At 44.6% G+C, this 22502-nt stretch overlaps 1 protein-coding gene across 3 annotated transcripts in view; it reads left to right on the forward strand.

Annotated features, from left to right (window-relative positions):
* The window catches only part of gabbr1b (gamma-aminobutyric acid (GABA) B receptor, 1b), a 250353-nt gene that overhangs the window by 57866 nt on the left and 169985 nt on the right, over positions 1-22502 (forward strand). For 2 of the 3 annotated variants that reach the window (XM_054763968.1, XM_054763970.1), the window contains 4 exons: positions 4258-4322; positions 4793-4931; positions 10105-10290; positions 17782-17799. In XM_054763968.1, the coding sequence (XP_054619943.1) occupies positions 4258-4322; positions 4793-4931; positions 10105-10290; positions 17782-17799 (408 nt within the window). The remainder of the gene's footprint in view (positions 1-4257; positions 4323-4792; positions 4932-10104; positions 10291-17781; positions 17800-22502) is intronic. The other variant, XM_054763969.1, reaches the window with a different exon arrangement.

A 22502-nucleotide genomic window follows, 5' to 3' on the forward strand; every position in this document is an offset into this window, starting at 1 on the left:
TGTTTGTGTCAGCATAACCTAGGGGTCACCAAAGTGCATGGCACCAGGTCGCCTCCCCTGACCACATGAGGCACCTGCAAGCCTGCTTTTCATTCAGGTTTTCAGCTAATAATGCAAGAACACCAGAATGAAATGCATTGTGGAATACAAAATGTGAGTTGTGGATACCAGCATTTTGTTAATGTTCAGACAAAACAAGCATATTCGCTTTGTTGGATTGAAATAAACTATGAAAATAAATGTTGCAAAAATGAGTAGCTAGGCCGTTTTCATTTTGTAAAAGTACCTCTCACAAATGTACACAGGTCATCGGTTTCAGTATCGGTATTGGCTGATTTCACTCATGGATGGTCGGTATTGGCAGCATGAAACCCTGATCGGAGCATCCCTTGTTGACAGTGTTACTAATGAAACTTCCTTATTTTCATTTGGTAATCTTCTCCATCTTTGTGTTGAACCATATTTTGGGTATTATAAGAATTTATGTTCATGTACAGTATACCTGTATATCCTGTCTATACCAATGCTCTTATTTTATAAATCAGCTCATATACCGGTTATTGGTCAATATATCAGATATCAGTCGATATATTGGATACCGGCCCCCAATATAGGTATCTGCATCGGCCTCAAAAATCCCATATCGGTCGGGCTCTAGTGTTTTATATGTGGTCATGGCTGAAATCACAACTACTAGCGTACAGAGGCCTGGTGGTCCTCACAGTCAAGAGATTGAGGGTTGAATCTGCATTGGAGCATGACTGTGTGGAGTTTGCATGCTCTCCCACTGCATGCGTGGGTTTTCTTCAGCTACTCTGGCTTCCTCTCACATCCCAGAAACAAGCATGTTTCACCTCTCAATTGTACATAGATGTAGATGTGAGTGTGAATGGTTGTGTATACTGTATGGGCTGTGATTGACTGGTGACCAGTCCAGCAGGGTGGAAACTGCCTCTCACCTGAAGAGTCACCTGTGGCCTTAAGCGCTATTGAAATGGAAAAAAAAGACATGAACACCAAAATTGATGTTTCTGCAAATCCTCTTCATCTGCATGGTTGGGATATATGTGTCTCTTTTGAGACTTTTGAGACTCATTGCAGCCACCTCAGTGTGGAACCAAACAAATCTTCAAGCAAGGGGGATGCAAAAGCTAATGAATATCAGTTGTAAGCTCATCATGTTTATTATTATGGTGCTTTTCAATCTGAGCAAAAGCACTGATGCTGCACTAATACCCAGAGGCAGATGTCCGATCTCTGTAATATACACATAAACCTGCTGTCAGATTAGAGAGCTGTCATTTTCTCTTTGTGCTAATCATTGAGGGTGATAGCGTGTGGGCAGGAGGCGCCGTATTTACAATGGGAGTCACGTCCAGTGGTCTTTCGTGGTCTCTGGTGAGTAATGAAGTGGATGTTTAGCATTTGGAGTGTTCCACTGTGCTCGGACCTGTATAGAATGGTAACTCTAAATGGATTATACCCCGGGAAACACTGCAGTAAGAGGCAGAACAAGAAAATACTTCAATCAAATGTTTCCTTGCAGTCAGGCAAGACAGGCCAGCGTGTAGCTCGTTGGTGCATAGTTCTTGATTGTTTTTTTTCTTTGTTTAAAAGGATTATTGAATGCTTTAATGCAAATAAGGTGGTGAGCGGTGCACATCAAGGTCACTACCCATCTCCATCAAAGCTTAACTGACCTCTTCATCAAAGAGTCTCTTCCCATTCTTCTGGCAACCGGCACCAACCCCCCCCCCCCACCCCCCACCCCATCGCTGCGCTCCCCCGGGTGGCATCTTTATCTGTGCTTGTGACTTCCACAGTAATGTGCTTTATTAAAAGGCTGCTCAGGTTTGGCAGTCTGAAGGTGCCTGAATGCTGTTTGTAATACTAACCTCCACATTTCTGTTTATGACAATTTTTTCCGTTTTCCTCAAGGAGAGTAAATGCTGTGTTTGTCATTGTTTTGTCCATTTGCCATGCATTATGCAGGAATATTAAGTGTCTACACAACGCCTGCTCTCAAGTGAAAAAGCCTGTTCAAGCAAATGATCAGTAATGCAACATTATCATGGTTTTGTTACCAATGTAAAGTGTTTACCCCTGCTTGACAAGAAAAAAAAAAACAGATTGTTTGACAAGATGTAGAAAAGATGTATCACGAGAACAGGGCGGCCAGAGGCCAATCAAGGCTGTATGGCTGTATGGCTACTACGAATGATAAGAAAGGTAATATGGAAGTGGCAGTGTGCAAGACATTATTGGAAGCACACATTAAGTGCTTTAGGCACCCCTTGCAATCCCAACCTACCTTGGTGTTCACAGCGTCAGCATCAGCGAGTGAGTTGTGGCTGTTTAAACAGCTGCCTGCTACTTGCTGATGTCCAAGCAGAAGTTGTAGTAATTCTACATTTGATCGAATTTACTTAAGATTTGTCAGATCAACCCACGTAGATGTTTGGACTTGTCTGCACCCTTAATCACCGAGCTGTCTATTGACGCTCATTGCATTTGGCTCAGTGGCAACTTTCAAGTACCGGCAATCATAACACACCTCATACATACAAGAGATCGTATTGACAATTTAGCGACATATTTGCTATATTTAGGAAGTAGAGGTGCACATACTGTAGAAGTGTTTCTTGTGTCATGCATTAATTCAGTTATTAAAGGTATAGTTCGGATTTTTGGACATCTTGGTCTCAAAAAGGTTGGTGACCACTGCAATAAATAAACAGGTGGCCTGGCCGGAAGGCTGGGGAGGCAACTGGGTTCATCTGAGGAGACGCTTCAGTATGATTTAGTCCAACTAGTAGAATACTATAAATGCAGAAGAAACAACAAGTCCAAACTAAAGGTGCTGGCAGTCAATCCAACGTCCGTGTGGTAGAGCAAAGAGGAATAAACCAGCATCTCCCAGCTGCTGTCCATCAACTTAAGTATGACACATCCAATAAAGTTCAGGTACCCCCAGCTGCCCCGCCTCCAGCCGTTGAAAGGGGCCCTGGGAGCAAAAAAGAAAAAGGCGAGAAGGCAGCGGCGAGCAAGGAAACCTAAACAAAGGGGAACAACGCAGGACATGACAGATATTTACAGATTTAAATCACGATTAATGGGATAATCGATTAATCATCGATTAGATTAATTGTTTTTCACATTTACATGGGATTTTGAAAAACCTTGCTGCATTTTCAATAAATGACCTGGTTAAAATAAAATAACATAAAATAAAAACTTTTCCCAGAGCCTAAACTTTACCTAGAAAAGTACGTACTGGTGATCAGGGAATACCTTAAAGGAAAACTGCACTTTTTTTGCAATTTTGCCCATCATCCACAGTCCTTATATAAGACACACACATCTTTCTCTTTTATGTGCGTTCTAAAGATATATAAAATATATAAAAAGAGGCAGATAAGAATGCATGTAATGGGACGCAACTATTCCACTTATAAAGCCTTCTGAAAAAACCTCCAAAACAAGCCAGCAACGCTCCATTTACATGTTATGTGCATACAGTATTAACCACGCTACAGCGACATTGTTATTATTATTGTTATTAACATTGTTATAACATGGTACTGACCCCTCGCCACACCACACCGCTAGTCGGCTAACAACCAGCTTCACCACACTCTTGACAATTCCTCAGGCCACTACGAAAGGTAACTCTCCATATTGGAGCTGCTGCCACTGCTGTTGTGTTTTTGTTTTTGAGTTTGGAAAAGTGAACACTGGGTGTAGCAGTCCTTTGTGTGCTGCTATGTGAAATCAATGCACCCAGGAAGGAATTTCTGAATTGTTCAAATGACCAAAATACGGTAAAATAGTGTATTACATGTTATCATGAATGTACCTGTTACTACATGGTTACAGCATGGCTATAAAAGGATGACATTTTTGTAGGAGGTTTTTGGAGGTGTTTTAACAGCGGGCTTTGTAGGCGGAATAGGTGTGTCCTATTAAATGCATTAATTAGTTTTGTCTTTTTATCTGTTTTTATAGCTTAAGAACGCACAGAAATGAGAAAGACGTGTGTTCATGTCTTGCATAAGGATTGTGGGTGATGGGCAAAATTCAAAAAAAAAGTGCAGTTTTCCTTTAAGAATACTGATGAGTAGAAATCCGGGTAAAACAGTTCTTGACCATTAAAGTTCCTGGAAATATTGGTGGAAAAGGGGCTACACAGAAAAGAAAAAACAAAGTTTGTCAGTGCGTCCTGTTTACTGCTACTCCTGATGGTGTATCTCTCTCCAGGTTGTGCTATCATCCGTCCTCCCAGAGATGGTGGGATAAGATACAGAGGCCTTACACAGGAGCAGGTGAGTAATGGTTTCTGCCAATTCTGATTAAAACCGTGGCAAGATCAATTGAGCACACACTCAACCATGTTTGACTTGCAGATTTCTATCTGTTCAGTGCACTCACATTATGATAGACGCACCTGAACAGCGTGGACAAAAACGGACAATTGTGAACACAAGTTACGTCGGTTTAAATGGCACAGCTGTAAGAGCATGCTCGTGTGTGCGTCGTATGTTCTAATAAAGGTAATTACAGGTACACGATTGCACCACCTGTTATTTTTTTTCCTAAGGAGGCAAAAAGGAGGCATCTATTTGAGGTGTGGTGTTTGTTTGAGATGATGATGCTTCACCTCTGCACCAACTGAAGCAGGGCATCTATTACAGTGCAGGAGACTATTTGAGGATAGTGTATACAGTATGTAACAAACAGTATCAGCGAGACAACTGCAATGTATAAATAATGTTTTCTAACTGTCTGTCTCTAGATTCGTAGTGTACAAGTTCTCCCGGTTGACTATGAGATTGAGTACATCTGCCGGGGAAACCGTGTGATTGCGGGACCCAAGGTCAGGAAATGTTTGCCCAATGGAACTTGGACCGACCTGACCCAACAAAGTAGATGCTGTGAGTTAACACTCAGTCAACTCTCCACTTTGTCTTGCATCACATTTCCAGGCTGAATGTTTCTTTCTTTTTTTTGTCCTGTCCAGCCATTAGGGCAGATAGTATTGTTGATCTAAATGCCCTGATGTGCTCAACAGATTTGCTCTGCCAGGGAAAAGTGTGAGATACACTTCCCCTGTTATACAGAATTTATTTGACTTTGATGTTTGGTTGTTATGCAAATTTGGAGCGTCCGGAACGGAGCAGGAAGGGATAGAGGAGAAGAGAAAAGAAAACAGAAAAGGAAGTGCGGGGATAAGAAGGGGACAAAACAGAGAGAGACAAGGACAACAGCAACAACAATTGTGACAACAATAACAGAACAACAGAAACAAACAGGACTACATCAGCAAATGCCTGTGAAGGCTATAAAGACCCTGACAGAAAGGACGAAATAATATCAACAACCACGATGATAATACTGCATTGAAACAGTCACACATAATAGTAGCAATAGTAGTAATGAAATTACTAACTATGATAGTGATCAGAATGACAAAAACTGTAATGCACACAATTGTAAAAACTATCATCATATTGCCGACATCACCGTCACTCTAATAAAACCAACAACATTATAACACCCTGGTTAACTCAGTGAGTAATGTGGGGAAGTACGTATGTACTGTGAGTGTGCACAGGTATCTCTGTATGTGTGCAAGTCTTCATGTATATAAAGGTGCTTGAATGTGTGAGCGTGTAATTGTCACTGAGAATTCATGAAAGGAGAGGGACTACCTCCCACCATCCAAGCAAGCTCTGCCCCACACAGCCAGGCCGAGCCCCCACGGCCAGAAAGCCACCGGGCCCACAGAGGCAGGCAGCACAAAGACCAGCCCACACGCGTGCACACACACACACACACACACACACACACACACACACACACACCATGGTCGACTGCCTGATACCCGGCAGCCTCGTTGCAAGACATCCCCCGCTGGGGACCCACGGTGCAGCGGAGTAGGAGACCCAGGGGCCCCAGATCCACAACCCAGATCCCGAGCCGCAGAGAACGCGGACCACTAGGGAGCAAGGAAACCCCAGGCCCCTCCCCATCCCAATGGCAGGACCAGCAAGGCAGACAGAGTAGCAGGCGAGGAGGAAAGCCCGCAAATGAGCAAGCAGGTGGGCAAGCGGGGCAACCCACCACACAGCGCCAGCCGACACCCACGGGGTAGCAATTCCCCGGAGAGTGGGTACTGCACCCCCAAGACGCAGACAGCGGCCAGCAAAGCACAAAGACCAGCGGCGACACCCAATGCGCCAAAGCGCCTAGCAGAGCACCACCCCACTGGCAGACCCGGCCCCAGAGGACACGCTCCCCACCCTCCACCCGTCATCCAGGCCCACGGGACCCACGAGCAGGACCAAGCCCCACCCCACCAGACAGCCTGGCCCCCCAGCAGCCACCACGGTGGTATGCAGGCCACCAGTAGCATGGTCACCGGAGACTGACGAATCCCCCCCAAGCGCGCAGAAGTGCCCACGGCCCAGGTCAGTCCAAGGGAAGCACCGCAAGCCCCCTCCCGCAAGCCCTGGCATCAACTGGCCCCAAAGGGCCACCCCAGGCAAGGGCAAGCGAACCAGACAAAAACACCCCACAAGCCAGGCCACCCTGGGCGAGCCATCCCACCGCGAAGACCAGCGGACAAGTCCACAGCCACATCCCCTACCCCGGCGGACAGGCGCTGTGGAATAGGCAGGAAGTACCCCAATCCAGCCCGCTCCACCCGTGTATGTGATAAGATGGGATTGTGTCTATTATGCAATAAAAAATATTAATTAAGAAAAGAGGACACCTCTGAAGGGCTGGTTTCTGTGTCCCTGAGGGGTGTGTGTGTGTGTGTGTGTGTGTGAATGTATATGATAGGGATGTACTGTATGTGAATGACAGCTAACGATGCAATTAAAATTAGGGGACAGCTGAAGTATGGTGGGCCCCTCACCTGCCCAGTCCCCCCAAATCCTAAGTGTCTATTGTGCGATTAAAATTGAGAGGCGACAGTCAGAGGCATGCCAGGGGAAAAGGATCCTCCGCAAGGCAACTCCACTCCCCCGCTACGCCCGACCGTAGTCCTATATGTATGTGAACTGGTGCAGCGGAACAGGAATTACGAGGGCCCCACATGCCCACCCCTCAACACCACCCAAACCGAGCGGGGAGGACTGAGGACACATGACCGACAGACCACTCACCGCAGCACAGGCTCGGGCAAGCTATGGGCCGCAGGACATACCACAGGCCCTCCCAGGCCCGCCAGATCGCCCAGTCCGGCCCGCCCAACCCCCCAGGGACGGTACCCTCAGCACACCTAACACCGGAGCCCCACCAGAGGCAGCGTCCACAATGCCACCCCCAAACTGCCAAACACTATGGACCAGCCACACACCCCAAGGCAGACCCGACCACCACCAGAACAGCAGGAACTGCATCCATGCGACACACACACACACACAAACACGGCTGGCCAGGGAGCCACACCATAGCGACTACAAGAGAACCGGGCCCCACATACAGCGGAGTACAGCCACACCCACGAGGCATGCAATCCAGAAGTGCCAAGGACCAGCAAGCACCACACGACAGGGCCAAAGAGAGGAGCGACTCCCCCGCCTGACACCAAAGCACACACCCCCGCCAGCCCTGCCCCCTGGCACGCCGCAGGCCTGCCGTCACACCACCCCCCGCGCATCCACCGGATGACTCTGAGGGAGACACCCCGGAGGCGGGCAGACAGCCACCAGCCAGAAAACTGAGACTAGCCAGACACCAGCAAGTTGGGGGGACCGCCTGCCAGCCCCACGCCAGGGATCCACCCACGGCAGAACCACACCCCCCATCCCAAGCCCAAACTGCACATCCGAGACCCCCGACCCACGCGCACCCCGGGTATCCCACCACGCAGGCCCCATGAAGGATAGAGCCCTCCAGGCCGGCATGGCCCCCAGAGAAACAAACTGCGCCTAAAAGCTGCCAGTCACCGGGGGAACAGCCACAAGAGCTGGAAGATAGCACGCAGTCCCCACACGTCACACATACCATACACAAATAAATAGATAAAATACAATAAAATAAGTAATAACTTAATACAAAATAAATAATAAAAATAAAATAAAAATAAAAGTTTAAAACCGCCCTCCCACAACCTACCCTCCCACCCAGGGGAAATAGCTCCGCAGAGACGCCTGGGCACAAGTACCCGTGGAGTGAGGGAGGATCTAGTTATTTTTTAAAATTCCCACCAAGCTGTCAGAGTGGTGCTTATATTTATACTTTTAAAACAAATATTTTCTTTTTGTAAAACCATTATTTTCTTTTAAAACAAGCATGCTTCTAATATGCTGTCCTATGGTCTGGAAATAGTCTGGAAATGACGTGTTTTGCTGATTCTAGTGGGAAAGGACAACATTTTAAGGAGGTAATAGTAGTGGGAAAACCCAATGTTGCCATGTGTGGTGAGAGGGGGGCAGTTTAACAATTAAATTTAAATAAAGTAAATACCGACAACACCACTGGGGAGGAGACTCGTACAAACTTAAATTAATGTTGCATCAAGTCCGGACACCACATAGAGACTAGGACTGTATGCAAAATGCATCAACGTTACATTATATATTGCAATCTGCTAATTCTGCTTTCATTACACTCTTCTGGACTTTGTGTGTATGCTAGCGGCCCCGCCTCTCCCCACTGAGACAAAGAGACTGTATGACTGACAAAAGGGCTCACTCCGTTCATGCTGTTGATCTATGGAATGAAAGCGCCAAGATGCTGAAACCAATGCACAGAGTGAACTCTCTTCTGTCTTTTTGGAGACAAGAGACGAGGAAAACTTAACATACAAGTTAACAAATCCTGACAAAGCAACGCCGCTTTAGGGCAGCAGTGTTTGTAAAAAGGATTGTAGGTTGTACATTGGGTGCAGGGTGATCTTACTCCATGGTCACCAGAACTACATTCTCCACAAGCAAAAAAACCCAAAATGCAGCGATTGAATGGAATGCCAAAAATCGCACAACCTGAAGCTCCATTGTTCCACTGAAGGATCATGATGGTGCCCCCTCTACTGTGCTGTGTGGAAAACATCTCAGGTGACATCTCCTTGGCATGTCAGTACCGTTGGAAGGCATCAGGACAAGTCTTACACAGCTATCTCTGACACATCTTAAGTAAGTTTGATCAAGTGCAGAATTACTACAACTTCTGTTTGGACTGCTCGGACTGCCAACCATCCACTATCACAACGGGTTTCGAAAGGCTGAAGAGAAATAGCTGAAGCTAAATGGCTAATTTGCCTTGACACCAAGAGCGACAACAAAAGAGAGCGTGTATGACGAAGGCTTTCACTTCACTAAGGCTGAAGACACTGAAGAAAACAACGTTAGTGGTTTAGTTCCCAGGAGGAGGAGAGTGATGAATGACTTTTCTGGTAGAGTACTGTTTAACTAGCCATGTTACATGCACTGTTTGGAAAAAAAATTCTCTTTAAATTTAGTGGGTGCGGCTTACTGTATATTCAGGTGCGCTTTATTGTCTGGAAATAATGGTACATTCTTGAAATGTTTAAACTATTTGGAGTTTATATTATTTACTGTAATATTATGTAAATACTGAAGTACTGTCTTTCTATCTGTTTTCACTGATAGACTAAATAATATGAATGGATTGGATTGAAAAGAAACCCCAAGCTCTTTACAGTGAACCCATTTTCGATTCACTCCACAGTCACTCACTGTTGGTAATCTACATTTGTAGCCTCGACTACCCTTGACTGTCAGAAACAAGGCTGCCAATTTCTGGCCACCATGGAACATTATTTACATGTACACACTAAACATTCATTGACACTTATACCGGTGTGCGCTGCACTGCAGGCAAGGAGGTTGAAGTGTCTTGCCCATGGATGGGGGAAGCGGGATTCAAGCCGCCCTCTGTTTTTTGGACAACCTGCTCTACTTCTGAGCTACTTCCACTCAGTACAATCCTTCTATTAGAGCAGAGGGTTGGTGTAAGGGTTTCAGTTTTGAAATATTTTACTCTGCTGCCTCCAAGTGGCTAGATTAAAAATCACACTGATGGAAACTTACTAAGGGGCTCAGTTGTACTGACCTACCTGATTTTGTCTTTCAGTGTTGTTATGTCCTCGGATGTGGACATCATTGGAAAATGGTCAAGTGTCTTCTTGGCCCATGGGGCCCCCGGTGGAGGGTACTGTGCTGCGCTATAGCTGCCTTCCTGGCTTCATCCTGATGGGCCGAAACACAACACAGTGCAATAAGTTGGGCAAGTGGGACACGCCCAAACCTGTGTGCCAATGTGAGTCACTCTCAACTTCACCTATTCTTCGATAAAGCTCTACACCACAAAAGATTTTATTTTATATATATGTTATGATTATTATATGATTAGACCACCCCTGTTTCTCCAGTTTCTTGCTCATTTTAATGCCTAGGACGACTAAAAATACATTTCGTTGGACATATATATTGATCACAACAAAAATAGCTCTTGAGAGCTTCATTTTTTGGCAGTACAATGCAATAGCTATTGATGTAAGAACTGACAGGAAAACTGCACTTTTTTAGAATTTTGCCCAACAACCACAATCCTTATGTAAGACATGAACACACGTCTTTCTCTTTTCTGTATGTTCTAAAGATATAACAACGAGAGAGACAGGTAATTAGATAGACAGATACTTAATTCATCTCCACTGCACATATTGGGACACACCAATGCCGCCTGCAAAGGCCGCTATTAACTCATTCAATACCAAAGACGCGTTTGTACGTTGTTTTAAAACCCGAACGCTCGCTCCTCAAGATGTATTTATACGTCTTTTACGTTGTTTTGCGTGAGAGGCAGACTTTTCAAGCTGTTTTAAGCCATAAAAACGACAGAAGTGCATTTTAGAAGTGTCTTTATAAGTGTCGGCATGGATGCTCGACAGCAAGGAGGAAGTGAGTGAGAGCTTGTGGAGGAATGTTGCGTACAGAAGGTTGCATTGTAGGGAAATTTTAGCGCATGCACACGCACGCACCCTTGCTCACAAACTGTTTAGTCCCATTCATTTTCTATGCCGCTTATCCTCACTAGGGTCACGGGGGCATGCTGGAGCCTATCCCCGCAAGAGGTGGGGTACACCCTGGACTGGTCGCCAGCCAATCACAGGGCACATATAGACAAACAACCATTCACACTCACATTCATACCTATGGACAATTTAGAGTCGCCAATTAACCTAACATGCATGCTTTTGGAATGTGGGAGGAAACCGGAGAAAACTCACGCACGCACGGGGAGAACATGCAAACTCTACACAGAAATGCTCAAGTTGCGATTTGAACCCAGGTCTTCCCGATCTGACTGTGTGGCCAACATGCTAACCACTCGGCCACCTTGCAGCCCAGTTTAGTTCCAAATGTGAAAATTGTAGATAGTTCATCGTGTTATATTTGTAAATAAATTGTTATTTTCAAGTAAAACAACAATTTTTTGTGTTGTTTATGTTGTGGTGCAGTTGTTTAAATATTTGAGCTGTCACAAAAGTTTAAAAAATGTGTCAAAGTGAAAGTTATGCTTGAAAAAAAGCTGTTTTTTCTCCCTTTTTTTTGTTGGGAACTGATATTTTCTTGAAACTTACCTACGTTCTACTGCTGATTACTAAAGAACGAAGAAAGGCAGAAACGAGCGTTTTTTTATGATGAAAGACGAGAGTCTAATCTTTCTTCTGGTGGGTTGCATGTTTATGTACTGTAGCCATAGAACACAATATTCTGTGTGCCTTGAAAAATCTGTCAAAATCATCTAAAATGGCCGGTACTGAAGGGGATGAATTTTGAAAAATGGCTGAAATTGAATCAGTTAAAACACCTCCAAAAAGGTTTTATGATTTTATATTAGGGATGTCCCGATCCACATTTTTTGGCTTCCGAATCAATCCGATCTTCTTGTCTTGCCAGTACCGATCCTTTTTTTTTTTAGTAAGTTTTTGTTACAAATATGAATTTGTGTAATTGAATATGATTATGAAAATAGCTCTTCAAAGCATTAAAAATAATGCAACTAAAGTATTGCTGAATTTACTTTTTTGTTACACAGCATGACCAACAATATTGTTTGGCTTTTGGAACAAACCCCTGGTCCCTAATCCAATAAAAGATCGATCCAATAAAATATAAAATTGTAAAAAATGGCTGTATAAAATACTTTTAGGTGGGACTAATCATTTGCCATGGTTATAGATCAATTCGTGGTGTGATTTAGAATATATGACTTTCTTTTAAGAAACTCTCTTGAGCGTAATGTTAATTTATTGATCCCTAATGTCCCTAATTGGGCCCTAATGTAAACAACCAGCGGTTAGAGTAGCACTTCGCGTGCGAGCAGTGGCAAAGTCAGAATCCCGAACACACTGATCTTGTGTTCCCAGCACACAATAAATACTTGCTGTACAGCAAAATAAAATACAACCTGAAATGTAAATAAAATAAAAACATAATTTATTCTGTACCATTTTGCAATGGTACTCCGTGAGTGACAGGCGACTACAAGCGGTAACAACACAAAGACGAACACTGTCCAGCCAATAATGACAGCCTGTTGGTAACTATCTTGTGGGGGTAGCACATTAAAAAGCTTGTATTGCAAGTATTGTCAGGTTTGGAGACTCACGGTGTGATCATCAGTCAGACGGCAGCTAACGCAGCCATGTGGCTAACACTCACACGTATGTGTGTGACAGTCAGACGGCTAAGCTAATAACCCGAAAAATAATTGATTTCGTCGAACGAGAACAGACCTTCTCGGCGTTGGTAGACATTGGGTTCGCCAAAGTCGTGTTTTTATGTTTTTGTCTAAATGTTTGACTAAACCCCCCACCATTAATTTATTACTAATTTTATTAGTAATTAAGTCAAGGGACCTTGTAATTGTCCTAACTTTTCCCCTTTATACGGCACCCCTGGCCAATAGCACTGTATCGGCCGATTTCAGTCCTGGATGATAGGTACTGGAATCGGCAGCATAAAACCCTTATCGGAACATCCCTAGTTAATATGCAGGTTACATTATGTAAATGTGTACTGCTGGTACTTTTTGGAGTTTTTTTCAGAAGGCATTATCGATGGGATGGCTCTGTCCCATTACCTGCATTCTTAGCTTCCTCTTTTTAGCTGTTTTTTTCTATCTTTAGTTACGGAACGGCGTGAGCCACGATGCAGAGACGAGATCTGCTACCAAAAATCTAAATGTTTATTAACAAAAAGTGTCCTCACAGAGGGAAAAATGCAAGAGGCAAAAAGTTCAACAAAAGAAGATAGCAACGCCACTGACAAAAAAGGAGAGTGGTGTACCGCAATGACAGACAGGCGGCAGCAGAGCAACAACACAGAACATAACAGAACAGAAAAGATACTGTTCATGTCTTACAACAGGATTGTGGATGATGGGCAGAATTCCAAAAGAAGTGCAATTTTCCTTGAAGTGATTTTTGTTATTATCAAGAAAGTTATGTAAATGGCTAGATATCAGCTTTGAAATGAAACTCTTATGACCTATTTTTCTTGTCATCAGTATATTTGTCCAGACAGACAGAATGTACCTTTACAGTCATTAAAATGAATAAGAAACAGAAGAAACAAGGGTGATCTATTGTATGTATGTAATATGTATTCATGGCATTCATGGTCAATGTACTCCTTGTTTATAATACAGTCGTCCACCGCTACATTGTGGTTCCAACATCGCCCTCAATCTATCGTGGTTTTTCAAGAATTCATTGATTAATAAATGATCACTGTTTCATGGCTGAATATGGCCTATTATCAGTCAAAACATATACTGTACATATATAAGCAAATGTTATGTATTCTTGGCCCAAAATAAACATTTTCAATCACATAAATTGGTAAATTAAGGAAAATAGAAATATAAAGCATTTAGAAGATGCTATAGCATATGTAGTGTAATATCTGTGACGTTGTGTGGGCCTTTAAGAGGCGGGGCCTTGGAAGTGAGGTGCGTGACATCAGCTTGCTACTGTAGGGTTAGCAGTATGGAGAGTGCCAGTGACTGGTGTGAGTTATGGCTGACAGTAGCTCCTGTGTGAATGTTCACTGCACCATTGCAGTCATATTCTACTAACACTTGGCACTGGGTATCAGGAACGTTACATTGCTGAGACAATAGCCATCATGTATCCTGTCCATGCTAACGTGTAATTCTATGTAATGTCTTATTTATGTCCAAGACATTTCTATTCTCCTCCCTGAGCTACCACCTTATCGTGGTGGAGGAATTTGCGTGTCCCGATGATCCTGGGAGCTAAGTTGTCAGGGGTTTTTATGCCCCTGGTAGGGTCACCCACGACAAACAGGTCCTAGGTGAGGGACCAGACAAAGAGTAGCTCAATAGACCTCTATGATGACAAACATTGGACCACATTTTCCCTTGCCCGGATGCGGGTCACCTGGGCCCCCCTCTGGAGCCAGGCCTGGAGGAGGGGCACGATGGCGAGCGTCTGGTGGCCGGGCCTACGCCCATGGGCACAGCCCGAAGAGACGACATGGGTCCCCCCTCCAATTAGCTCACCACTCATGGGAGGGGCCAAAGGGGTCGGGTGCAGAGTGAGCTGGGTGGCAGCCCAAGGCGGGGACCTTGGCGGTCCGATCCTCAGCTACAGAAATTATCTCTAGGGACATGGAATGTCACCTCTCTGGTAGGGAAAGAGCCTGAGCTGGTGCATAAGGTTGAGAAGTTCCGGCTAGATATAGTCGGACTCACCTCAACGCACAGCAAGGGCTCTGGAACCAGTCCTCTTGAGAGGTGTTGGACCTTGTTCCACTCTGGCATTGCCAACAGTGAGAGGCAACGGGCAGGGGTGGCAATTCTTGTTGCGCCCCGGCTTGTGACCTGCATGTTGGAGTTTAACCCGGTGAACGAGAGGGTAGTTGCCCTCCGTCTTCAAGTGGGGGGATGGGTCCTGACTGTTCTTTGTGCTTATGCGCCAAACAGCAGTTCAGAATACCCACCCTTTTTGGAGTAGAGGAAGTACTGGAGAGTGCTCCCTTAGGCGATTCCCTTGTTCTGCTGGGGGACTTCAACGCTCATGTTGGCAGCGACAGTGAGATCTGGAGAGGCGTGATTGGGAGGAACGACCACCCTGATCTGAACCCGAGCGGTGCTTTGTTATTGGACTCCTGTGCTCGTCACAGATTGTTGATAAGAAACACAATGTTCAAGCATAAGGGTGTCCACATGTAGACTTGGCACCAGGACACCCTAGGCCGCACTTCCATGATTGACTTTGTGGTCGTATCATTGGACTTGCGGCCATATGTTTTGGACACACGGGTGAAGAGAGGGGCGGAGCTGTCAACTGATCACCACCTGGTGGTAAGTTGGCTCTGATGGTGGGGGAGCATGCTGGTCAGACCTGGCAGGCCTAAACGTATTCTGAGGGTCTGCTGGGAACGACTGGCAGAGTCCCCTGTCAGAAGGAGTTTCAACTCCCACCTCCGGGAGAGCTTCGACCATGTTCCGAGGGACATGGCGAACATTGAGTCTGAATGGGCCATGTTCCGTGCCTCTATTGTCAAGGCAGCTGATCGGAGCTGTGGCCGTAAGGTGGTCGGTGCCTGTCGTGGCGGTAATCCCAGAACCCGTTGGTGGACACCAGTGGTGAGGGATGCCGTCAAGATGAAGGACTCCTATCGGCCTTTTTGGCTCATGGGACTTCGGAAGCAGCTGACAGGTATCGGCAGGCCAAGGGATCTGCGGTTCTGGTAGTCGCTGGGGCAAAAACTCGGACATGGGAGGAGTTTGGAGAAGCCATGGAGAACGACTTCCGGACGGTTTTGAAGAGATTCTGGACCACCATTCAGCGTCTCAGGAGGGTGAAGCAGTGCACAGTCAACACCGTGTATGGTGGGGATGGTGTGCTGCTGACCTCGACTCGGGATGTTGTGGATCGGTAGAAAGAATACTTTGAAGACCTCCTCAATCCCACCGACACGTCTTCCGATGAGGAAGCAGAGCCTTGGGACTCCACGGTGGGCTCTCCTATCTCCGGGGCTAAGGTTGCTGAGGTTGTCAAAAAGCTCCTCGGTGGCAGGGCCCCAGGGGTGGATGAGATCCGCCCGGAGTTCCTTAAGGCCATGGATGCTGTGGGCATGTCTTGGTTGACACGACTCTGCAGCATCGGGGACAGTACCTCTGGATTGGCAGACCGGGGTGGTGGTCCTGCTTTTTAAGAAGGGGGACCAGAGGGTGTGTTCCAACTATCCGCCGGATAGTTGAATCTCGGATTCAGGAGGAGCAGTGTGGTTTTCGTCCTGGTCGTGGAACTGTGGACCAGCTCTACACTCTCAACAGGGTCTTTGAAGGTGCATGGGAGTTTGCCCAACCAGTCTACATGTGTTTTGTGGACTTGGAGAAGGCATTCGACCGTGTTCCTCGAGGAATTCTGTGGGGAGTACTCCGGGAGTATGGGGTAGCTAATTCAGGCTGTTCGTTCCCTGTATGACCGGTGTCAGAGTTTGGTTCGCATTGCCGGCAGTAAGTCGGACCCGTTTCCAGTGAGGGTTGGACTTCGCCAGGGCTGCCCTTTCTCACCAATTCTGTTCATTATTTTTATGGACAGAATTTCTAGGCGCAGCCAGGGCGTTGAGGGGTTCCGGTTTGGTGGCTGCAGGATTGAGTCTCTGCTTTTTGCAGATGATGTGGTCCTGCTGGCTTCATCAAGCCGTGAACTTCAACTTTCACTGGATCGGTTTGCAGCCGAGTGTGAAGCGGCCGGGATGAGAATCAGCACCTCCAAGTCCGAGTCCATGGCTCTCGCCCGGAAAACGGTGGAATGCCATCTCCGGGTCGGGGATGAGATCCTGCCCCAAGTGGAGGAGTTTAGGTACCTTGGGGTCTTGTTCACGAGTGAGGGAAGGATGGAACGTGAGATCGACAACAAATTGGTGCGGCGTCTGCAGTGATGCGGACTCTACATCGGTCTGTTGTGGTGAAGAGAGAGCTAAGCCAAAAGACAAAGCTCTCAATTTACCGGTTGATCTACGTTCCTACCCTCACCTATGGTCATGAGCTTTGGGTAATGACCGAAAGGACAAGATCGCGGGTACAAGCGGCCGAAATGAGTTTTCTCTGTAGGGTGGCTGGGCTCTCCGTCAGAGATAAGGTGAGAAGCACTGTCATCTGGGAGAGACTCGCAGTAGAACCGCTACTCCTCCGCATTGAGAGGAGCCAGACGAGGTGGCTTGGGCATCTGGTCAGGTCAGGTAAGATATTTGATAAATAAGATATTTGGTCAGGTCTCCTTGCTTAGGCTGTTGCCCCCGCGACCCGATCTCGGATAAGCGGTAGAAGATGGATGGATGGATGGACATTTCTATTATCGTGTCAACTACAAGTATATTGGATAATACAAGGTTAAAAGTGACTATCGGAGTATTATTTTATGTGTAGAGGGCTCTAATAATGTTAAAAAGCCTATTTAGAAGGTCTTAAACAGGTTTTCTATGGTCTAACTATGAAAATATTCCATTTACTGTATAATGAAGGAATCCTACTTTGCGGAAATTCACTTATCGCGGTCGCGTTTGGAACCAATTAACCGCCATAAACGAGGGACGACTGTGACGCAACTTGATAGTTGTGGTACCACAAGTGTACCTTGCATGCATTGACATGATTATCTCCAGCAGCACGTGGCCTAAATCAGCAGATTGAATAGTTGTGTTATGAGCTGATCAGGTTGAACTGACTTTGTCTTTATCATCTTTTTGTTGTTGCTTGCTGAAGATGATCGCAATTTCAAAGGTAAGAACATCTTTATTTTGTTATTTGTCTACTTATCTATGCTGACATGACAGCATATTATCGTGTGCAGGGTTTTGTCCTTTCGATCTATGTCAGTGAAAGTATGTGAATGTATACAGCATGCTGCTGCAGTGAGGAACAGAGCAACCCACTTACGTTTTTTTGTTCTTCCTTATCTGGGCAGATTTTTTTCTTGTCTTAGTTGAGCAGTCACCTAAGTCACCTACGTGTAGTCACCAGTTGTAATAGCTACACTATATTACTGTATTATTGCATTACTAATACTTAAAGGGATAGTTCGGATGTTTTGACTTGAAGTTGTATGACATCCCCATCGGCATTGTAGTCCAATAACAGCCACTTGAGTAATACATTTGCGTCACAAAAATGCCTTCTCAAAAAAATAAGACCTCACAAAACGCTTACCGTTGTATATCTGTCTCCCGCCATATTCCTGCGCACTGTCGCCTGTGCTTTTTTTGAGAAGGCATTTTTGTGATACAAATGTTTTAATCTTTTCAACACATATTGTCTTGAGAAGCCAAACTCTTTACCTAGTTGTCCCCAGCAACTAAGTGGAACTATTTCACCACAAAAACCTGACCAGAACTGGACTTAGGAGACCAAGCGGAGGGGGGTGTAAGTCGCTATTATTGGACTACAGTGCTGATGGGGCTGTCATACAACTTCATGTCAAAAAATGGGATGCTCCAATCAGGGTTTTATGCTGCACACTGATACCGATATCACGAAGCATGTAGGGGGGATCCAAGGTGAGTGAGCAGTCAGGTGAGTCCGGTGTCTTCCACTACTGTGAAAGGCTGCTCATCTACTGTAGTCTGTTGAATTCAGTTCTTTTGTGAATTATTTGTCTAGCCTTCTATCTGTCATGACTAGGTGTCAGTAATGTTACTGTAATGTTGAGTGAGACACACAAGCACCAGACTTGATGGGCGGAACAACATTTTATTGCAGGTTTGAATGATCTCACAACAGGCACAATAATCCCTAACTACTGTTGAAAACTCAACTTCCTGTCCAACCCCCACTCAGCTCCCCTAGCACCGGAACACATTTACAGCAACACACACGAGTATGAGTCTTATTTATGTCTTTGATTTCTTATTTTCTTTTATTATGTCTACCATATTGGGTAATAGGAGTGTACAGGCGACTATTGGTATTTTATGTCTAGAGGGCCCTAATGATATTGAAAACCGTATTTAGCAGGTCGTAAACAGGTGTTCTATGCTTTACATATCAAAATATGCCATTTACAAAGAAGTAATCCGATTTGGCAGAATTTCACTTATCACTGTCGGGTCTGGAACCAGTTAACCGCCATAAACGAGGGATTACTGTAATAATGGAGAATTACATGCTAGAAATGTGCAGGTTTACTTATTTTAAAAATCATATCTGTTTACACAAAGGTTAAGCAGTTTTATCTTTTGCATTTTGTTCCCTTACTGTACCCAAAATAACACAAACCGTGGCATTAAAAACGAGGTAGTACCAAAGTGTCTATGGCGCACTGTTACACAAGCTCAACAGACCAAAATAGTGTAGAACTCTGATATCATGAGGACAGTACACTTCTGTTCCCTCAACAGGAAGTGATATTTCAAATTATTTACCTGGAGTTTTGAAAACCTTGCTGCATTTCCATGATGAAGCCTAATTTTTTTATCACATCTTATGAAGAACAGACGCTGGCACTTTTCCCAAACACCGAGCTCGACCATAATTGTATATCTGTTTGTAGTCGGTAGTTTGTAGTCGGTTCCTTGCAAAGTGAAAAGTTACTCCAAATGAAAGACGGCTAGTATTGCCTCGTGTAAGAGATTTTGCTTCAGCTATCCGTCTTTGCTTTCTTTTGACCTCCACTCATACTTGGGCCTTCATCTGGGTCCGAATTTTTTCCAGGGTGCAGTTCGGAGTTAGCATCTTTCCTTTTCAAAAACTTGTCCGTCACTGTTTCGCTAGCCACAATGCCACTGTCACCACTATCTGACGCATCCATGCATTGATTATTTTGCCTGTACAACGCAATTGGCTACCTGCTGCCACCTCCTGATATGGAAGTGTATTACATGGTTACTCTGATGATCACTACTGGACAGCACAGACACCCGACAACGGCACATTATTTGCGGATAATAATTAGATGAAATGGATACTTTCCCACGGCACACCAGGCAATCCCTTACAGTGGTTGAAAAACACTGAGTTAAAGCATAGACGTTCTGTTTATGACCTTCTAAATACATTTTTAACATTATTAGAGCCCTCTAGACATGGAATAACACCCCATAGTCACCTTTACACACCTATTACCCAATATAGTAGACATAATTAGAGAAAATAAGACATAGTGTGAATAAGACTCATACTCGTGTGTGTTGCTGTAAATGTGTTCTGGTGCTAGGGGAGCTGAGTGGGGGCATGGACAGGAAGTGAAGTTTGGGGATCAGATTTGAGTTTTAGCCTGGCACTGGCCCGTGTAAGGGATTATTGTGCCTGTTGTGAGATCATTGAAACTTGCAATAAAAGTCTCTTGTTCTGCCGATCAAGTCTGGTGATTTTTGTGTCTCACCCAACATGACAGTAACAATACAGTGTACAATACTACATATCATCACGTCTTTGAATGTGTCTTCTGAATGCCTTATATTAGTATTTTACTTCATTTACCGTAAATTCCGGTGTATAAGTCACATCCACTAAATTTAGAGGAAAACACATATTTGTTCTTATAGAAGCTGTGTACTGGCTTATAGGGCCACTAGCCAGTGGACCCGGAGCCTAAAGCAAAAATAGGGAAGCTGACGTCCTTGCAGCACCCCAATGAATGCGTTGCTCAGATGCAATGCCTTATGGGAAAACTTTGTGGGGTTTTTCTTATTTTAAAGTCATATTGGGAAATGTTTGTATATTTGCATATACAAATTTTGAGTATTAATTTGCTGTGTGATAAATTTAGTGCCGTTAGTAAAGTGTTCTTTCAAAGATGACTGTGACTCAGACTGTTATGTTGTTATACGGATGTCAATATATACTGACAAGTTCGGAGTGATTGGCTCCTGCCAAAAAAAAAGCAATCGTTTCCTCACTGACTCGCGAGCGCCACAGTATTTAAACAATTAGTATAGCTGTGAAGTAAAGGAGCTGTCACGAGATTAGCCATGAATTAGCCGCACTGCTGTACAAGACGCAGGGTTCAGAGTCTAAAAAAACAAGTAGCGGCTTATACACCGGAATTTACGCTAGGCATTTCCATGCTTGAAAATGCTTCATTTAGGCATAAAACATTTGCTTAAACATGCATTTGTTTTGACTAATAATAAATCAAAATTGGAAGCGTGAAGTGGCCAAGGGTTACTGTAGATCCAACAGTAACTTATTTATAATAATAAATGAATGAATTTTCAATTTACCTGGAATCAAAATTTGCCTCAGCGTCAGCTGTGGCACACAGGAAGAATCCTTCACCAAAAACATTTCACACTCGACCGACAGTACTGCTTTGCACCTCATAGAGGCAATGTTGCACTTTTTGTAACACAGCAGAACTAATTCCATCCCACATGGCTGGCAGAACCTCATCTGTCTTTGTTCAGAATAGAGGTCATGAATCTGGCAGTCGGGCTGGTTTTAATAACATCCTAGCGGCAAATAGCGGCGTGGAAAAATATGTGCATAAGATATTTGTTGTCTAGGTGTGTGCTACAATTACATTTTTATCTCACTGCAGTCAAAAGGGAACGTTTTAATGATTTTAGAAGGAGGATATAAAAACACTGTGACTACACATTTTTTTATTATTTTTCTCATCGTTAAAAGTCATGTTGACTCTAATTGTGTAGTTTAAATACTAAAACAATGGCGAAATAAACTCCCCGTCAACTCCCAGAAATGTTGTTTTGTGAATGAAATGTGTGTATTCAGGGTGCAAGGGTACGTGTATTCGTTGACTGATCAGATTTTTCCATTCAAAACATTGGGTAAGGTACGTGCCTTCCCGGAGAAATATGTACATGATTCAAGATGGACAAGTGGATGAGATGAAACCAGTGTGCCACCATTGTTCAGTAAAGACGGGGCTACAGGCTGGAACTACAGTAGATCCCTTTATTGATTTGGTGTTACGTTCTAAGACCACCCATGAATAGCAAATAAATATGAGCAATTGAGACCCATCCATTCATTTTCTATGCCGCTTACCCTCACAAGGGTCGCGGGGGTATGCTGGAGCCTATGGAGCAATTGGGATGCCCATAAAAAAAAGCACTCTAATAAAGCCTGGCTTATACTGCTGCATTGAGGCGCTCACTCCTCCTCCGCCTTGTCAATGTACCCTCAAAATGAAGCAAGCTAACAATCTAAATGCAGAGAAGCACGATCCTCTAATATGCCGCACACACTTATTCAAAACTAAAATGTTGAAAATGTACGGGTGCGCGTTAATTATCGGACCGATAATAATCGGGCTGATATGAGGGAATTATGACGTCGTACCGATAAATCCCATAACATTCAAAATAGCTCCGATAACTGGTAATTTCAAAAAAACGCCCCAATGAAGCGAGATTAACCGTACTGTACGGGTGAGCAAATCAAGCGCTCCTTTTTTCTCCTGCCTGTGACGTTCACGGGCTGTCGGAACTTATCCTGACCTCACTTTTAAACAAGACATATCGCAT

The sequence above is a fragment of the Dunckerocampus dactyliophorus genome, chromosome 20, assembly GCF_027744805.1.
Source record: "Dunckerocampus dactyliophorus isolate RoL2022-P2 chromosome 20, RoL_Ddac_1.1, whole genome shotgun sequence".
Lineage (NCBI taxonomy): Eukaryota > Metazoa > Chordata > Actinopteri > Syngnathiformes > Syngnathidae > Dunckerocampus > Dunckerocampus dactyliophorus.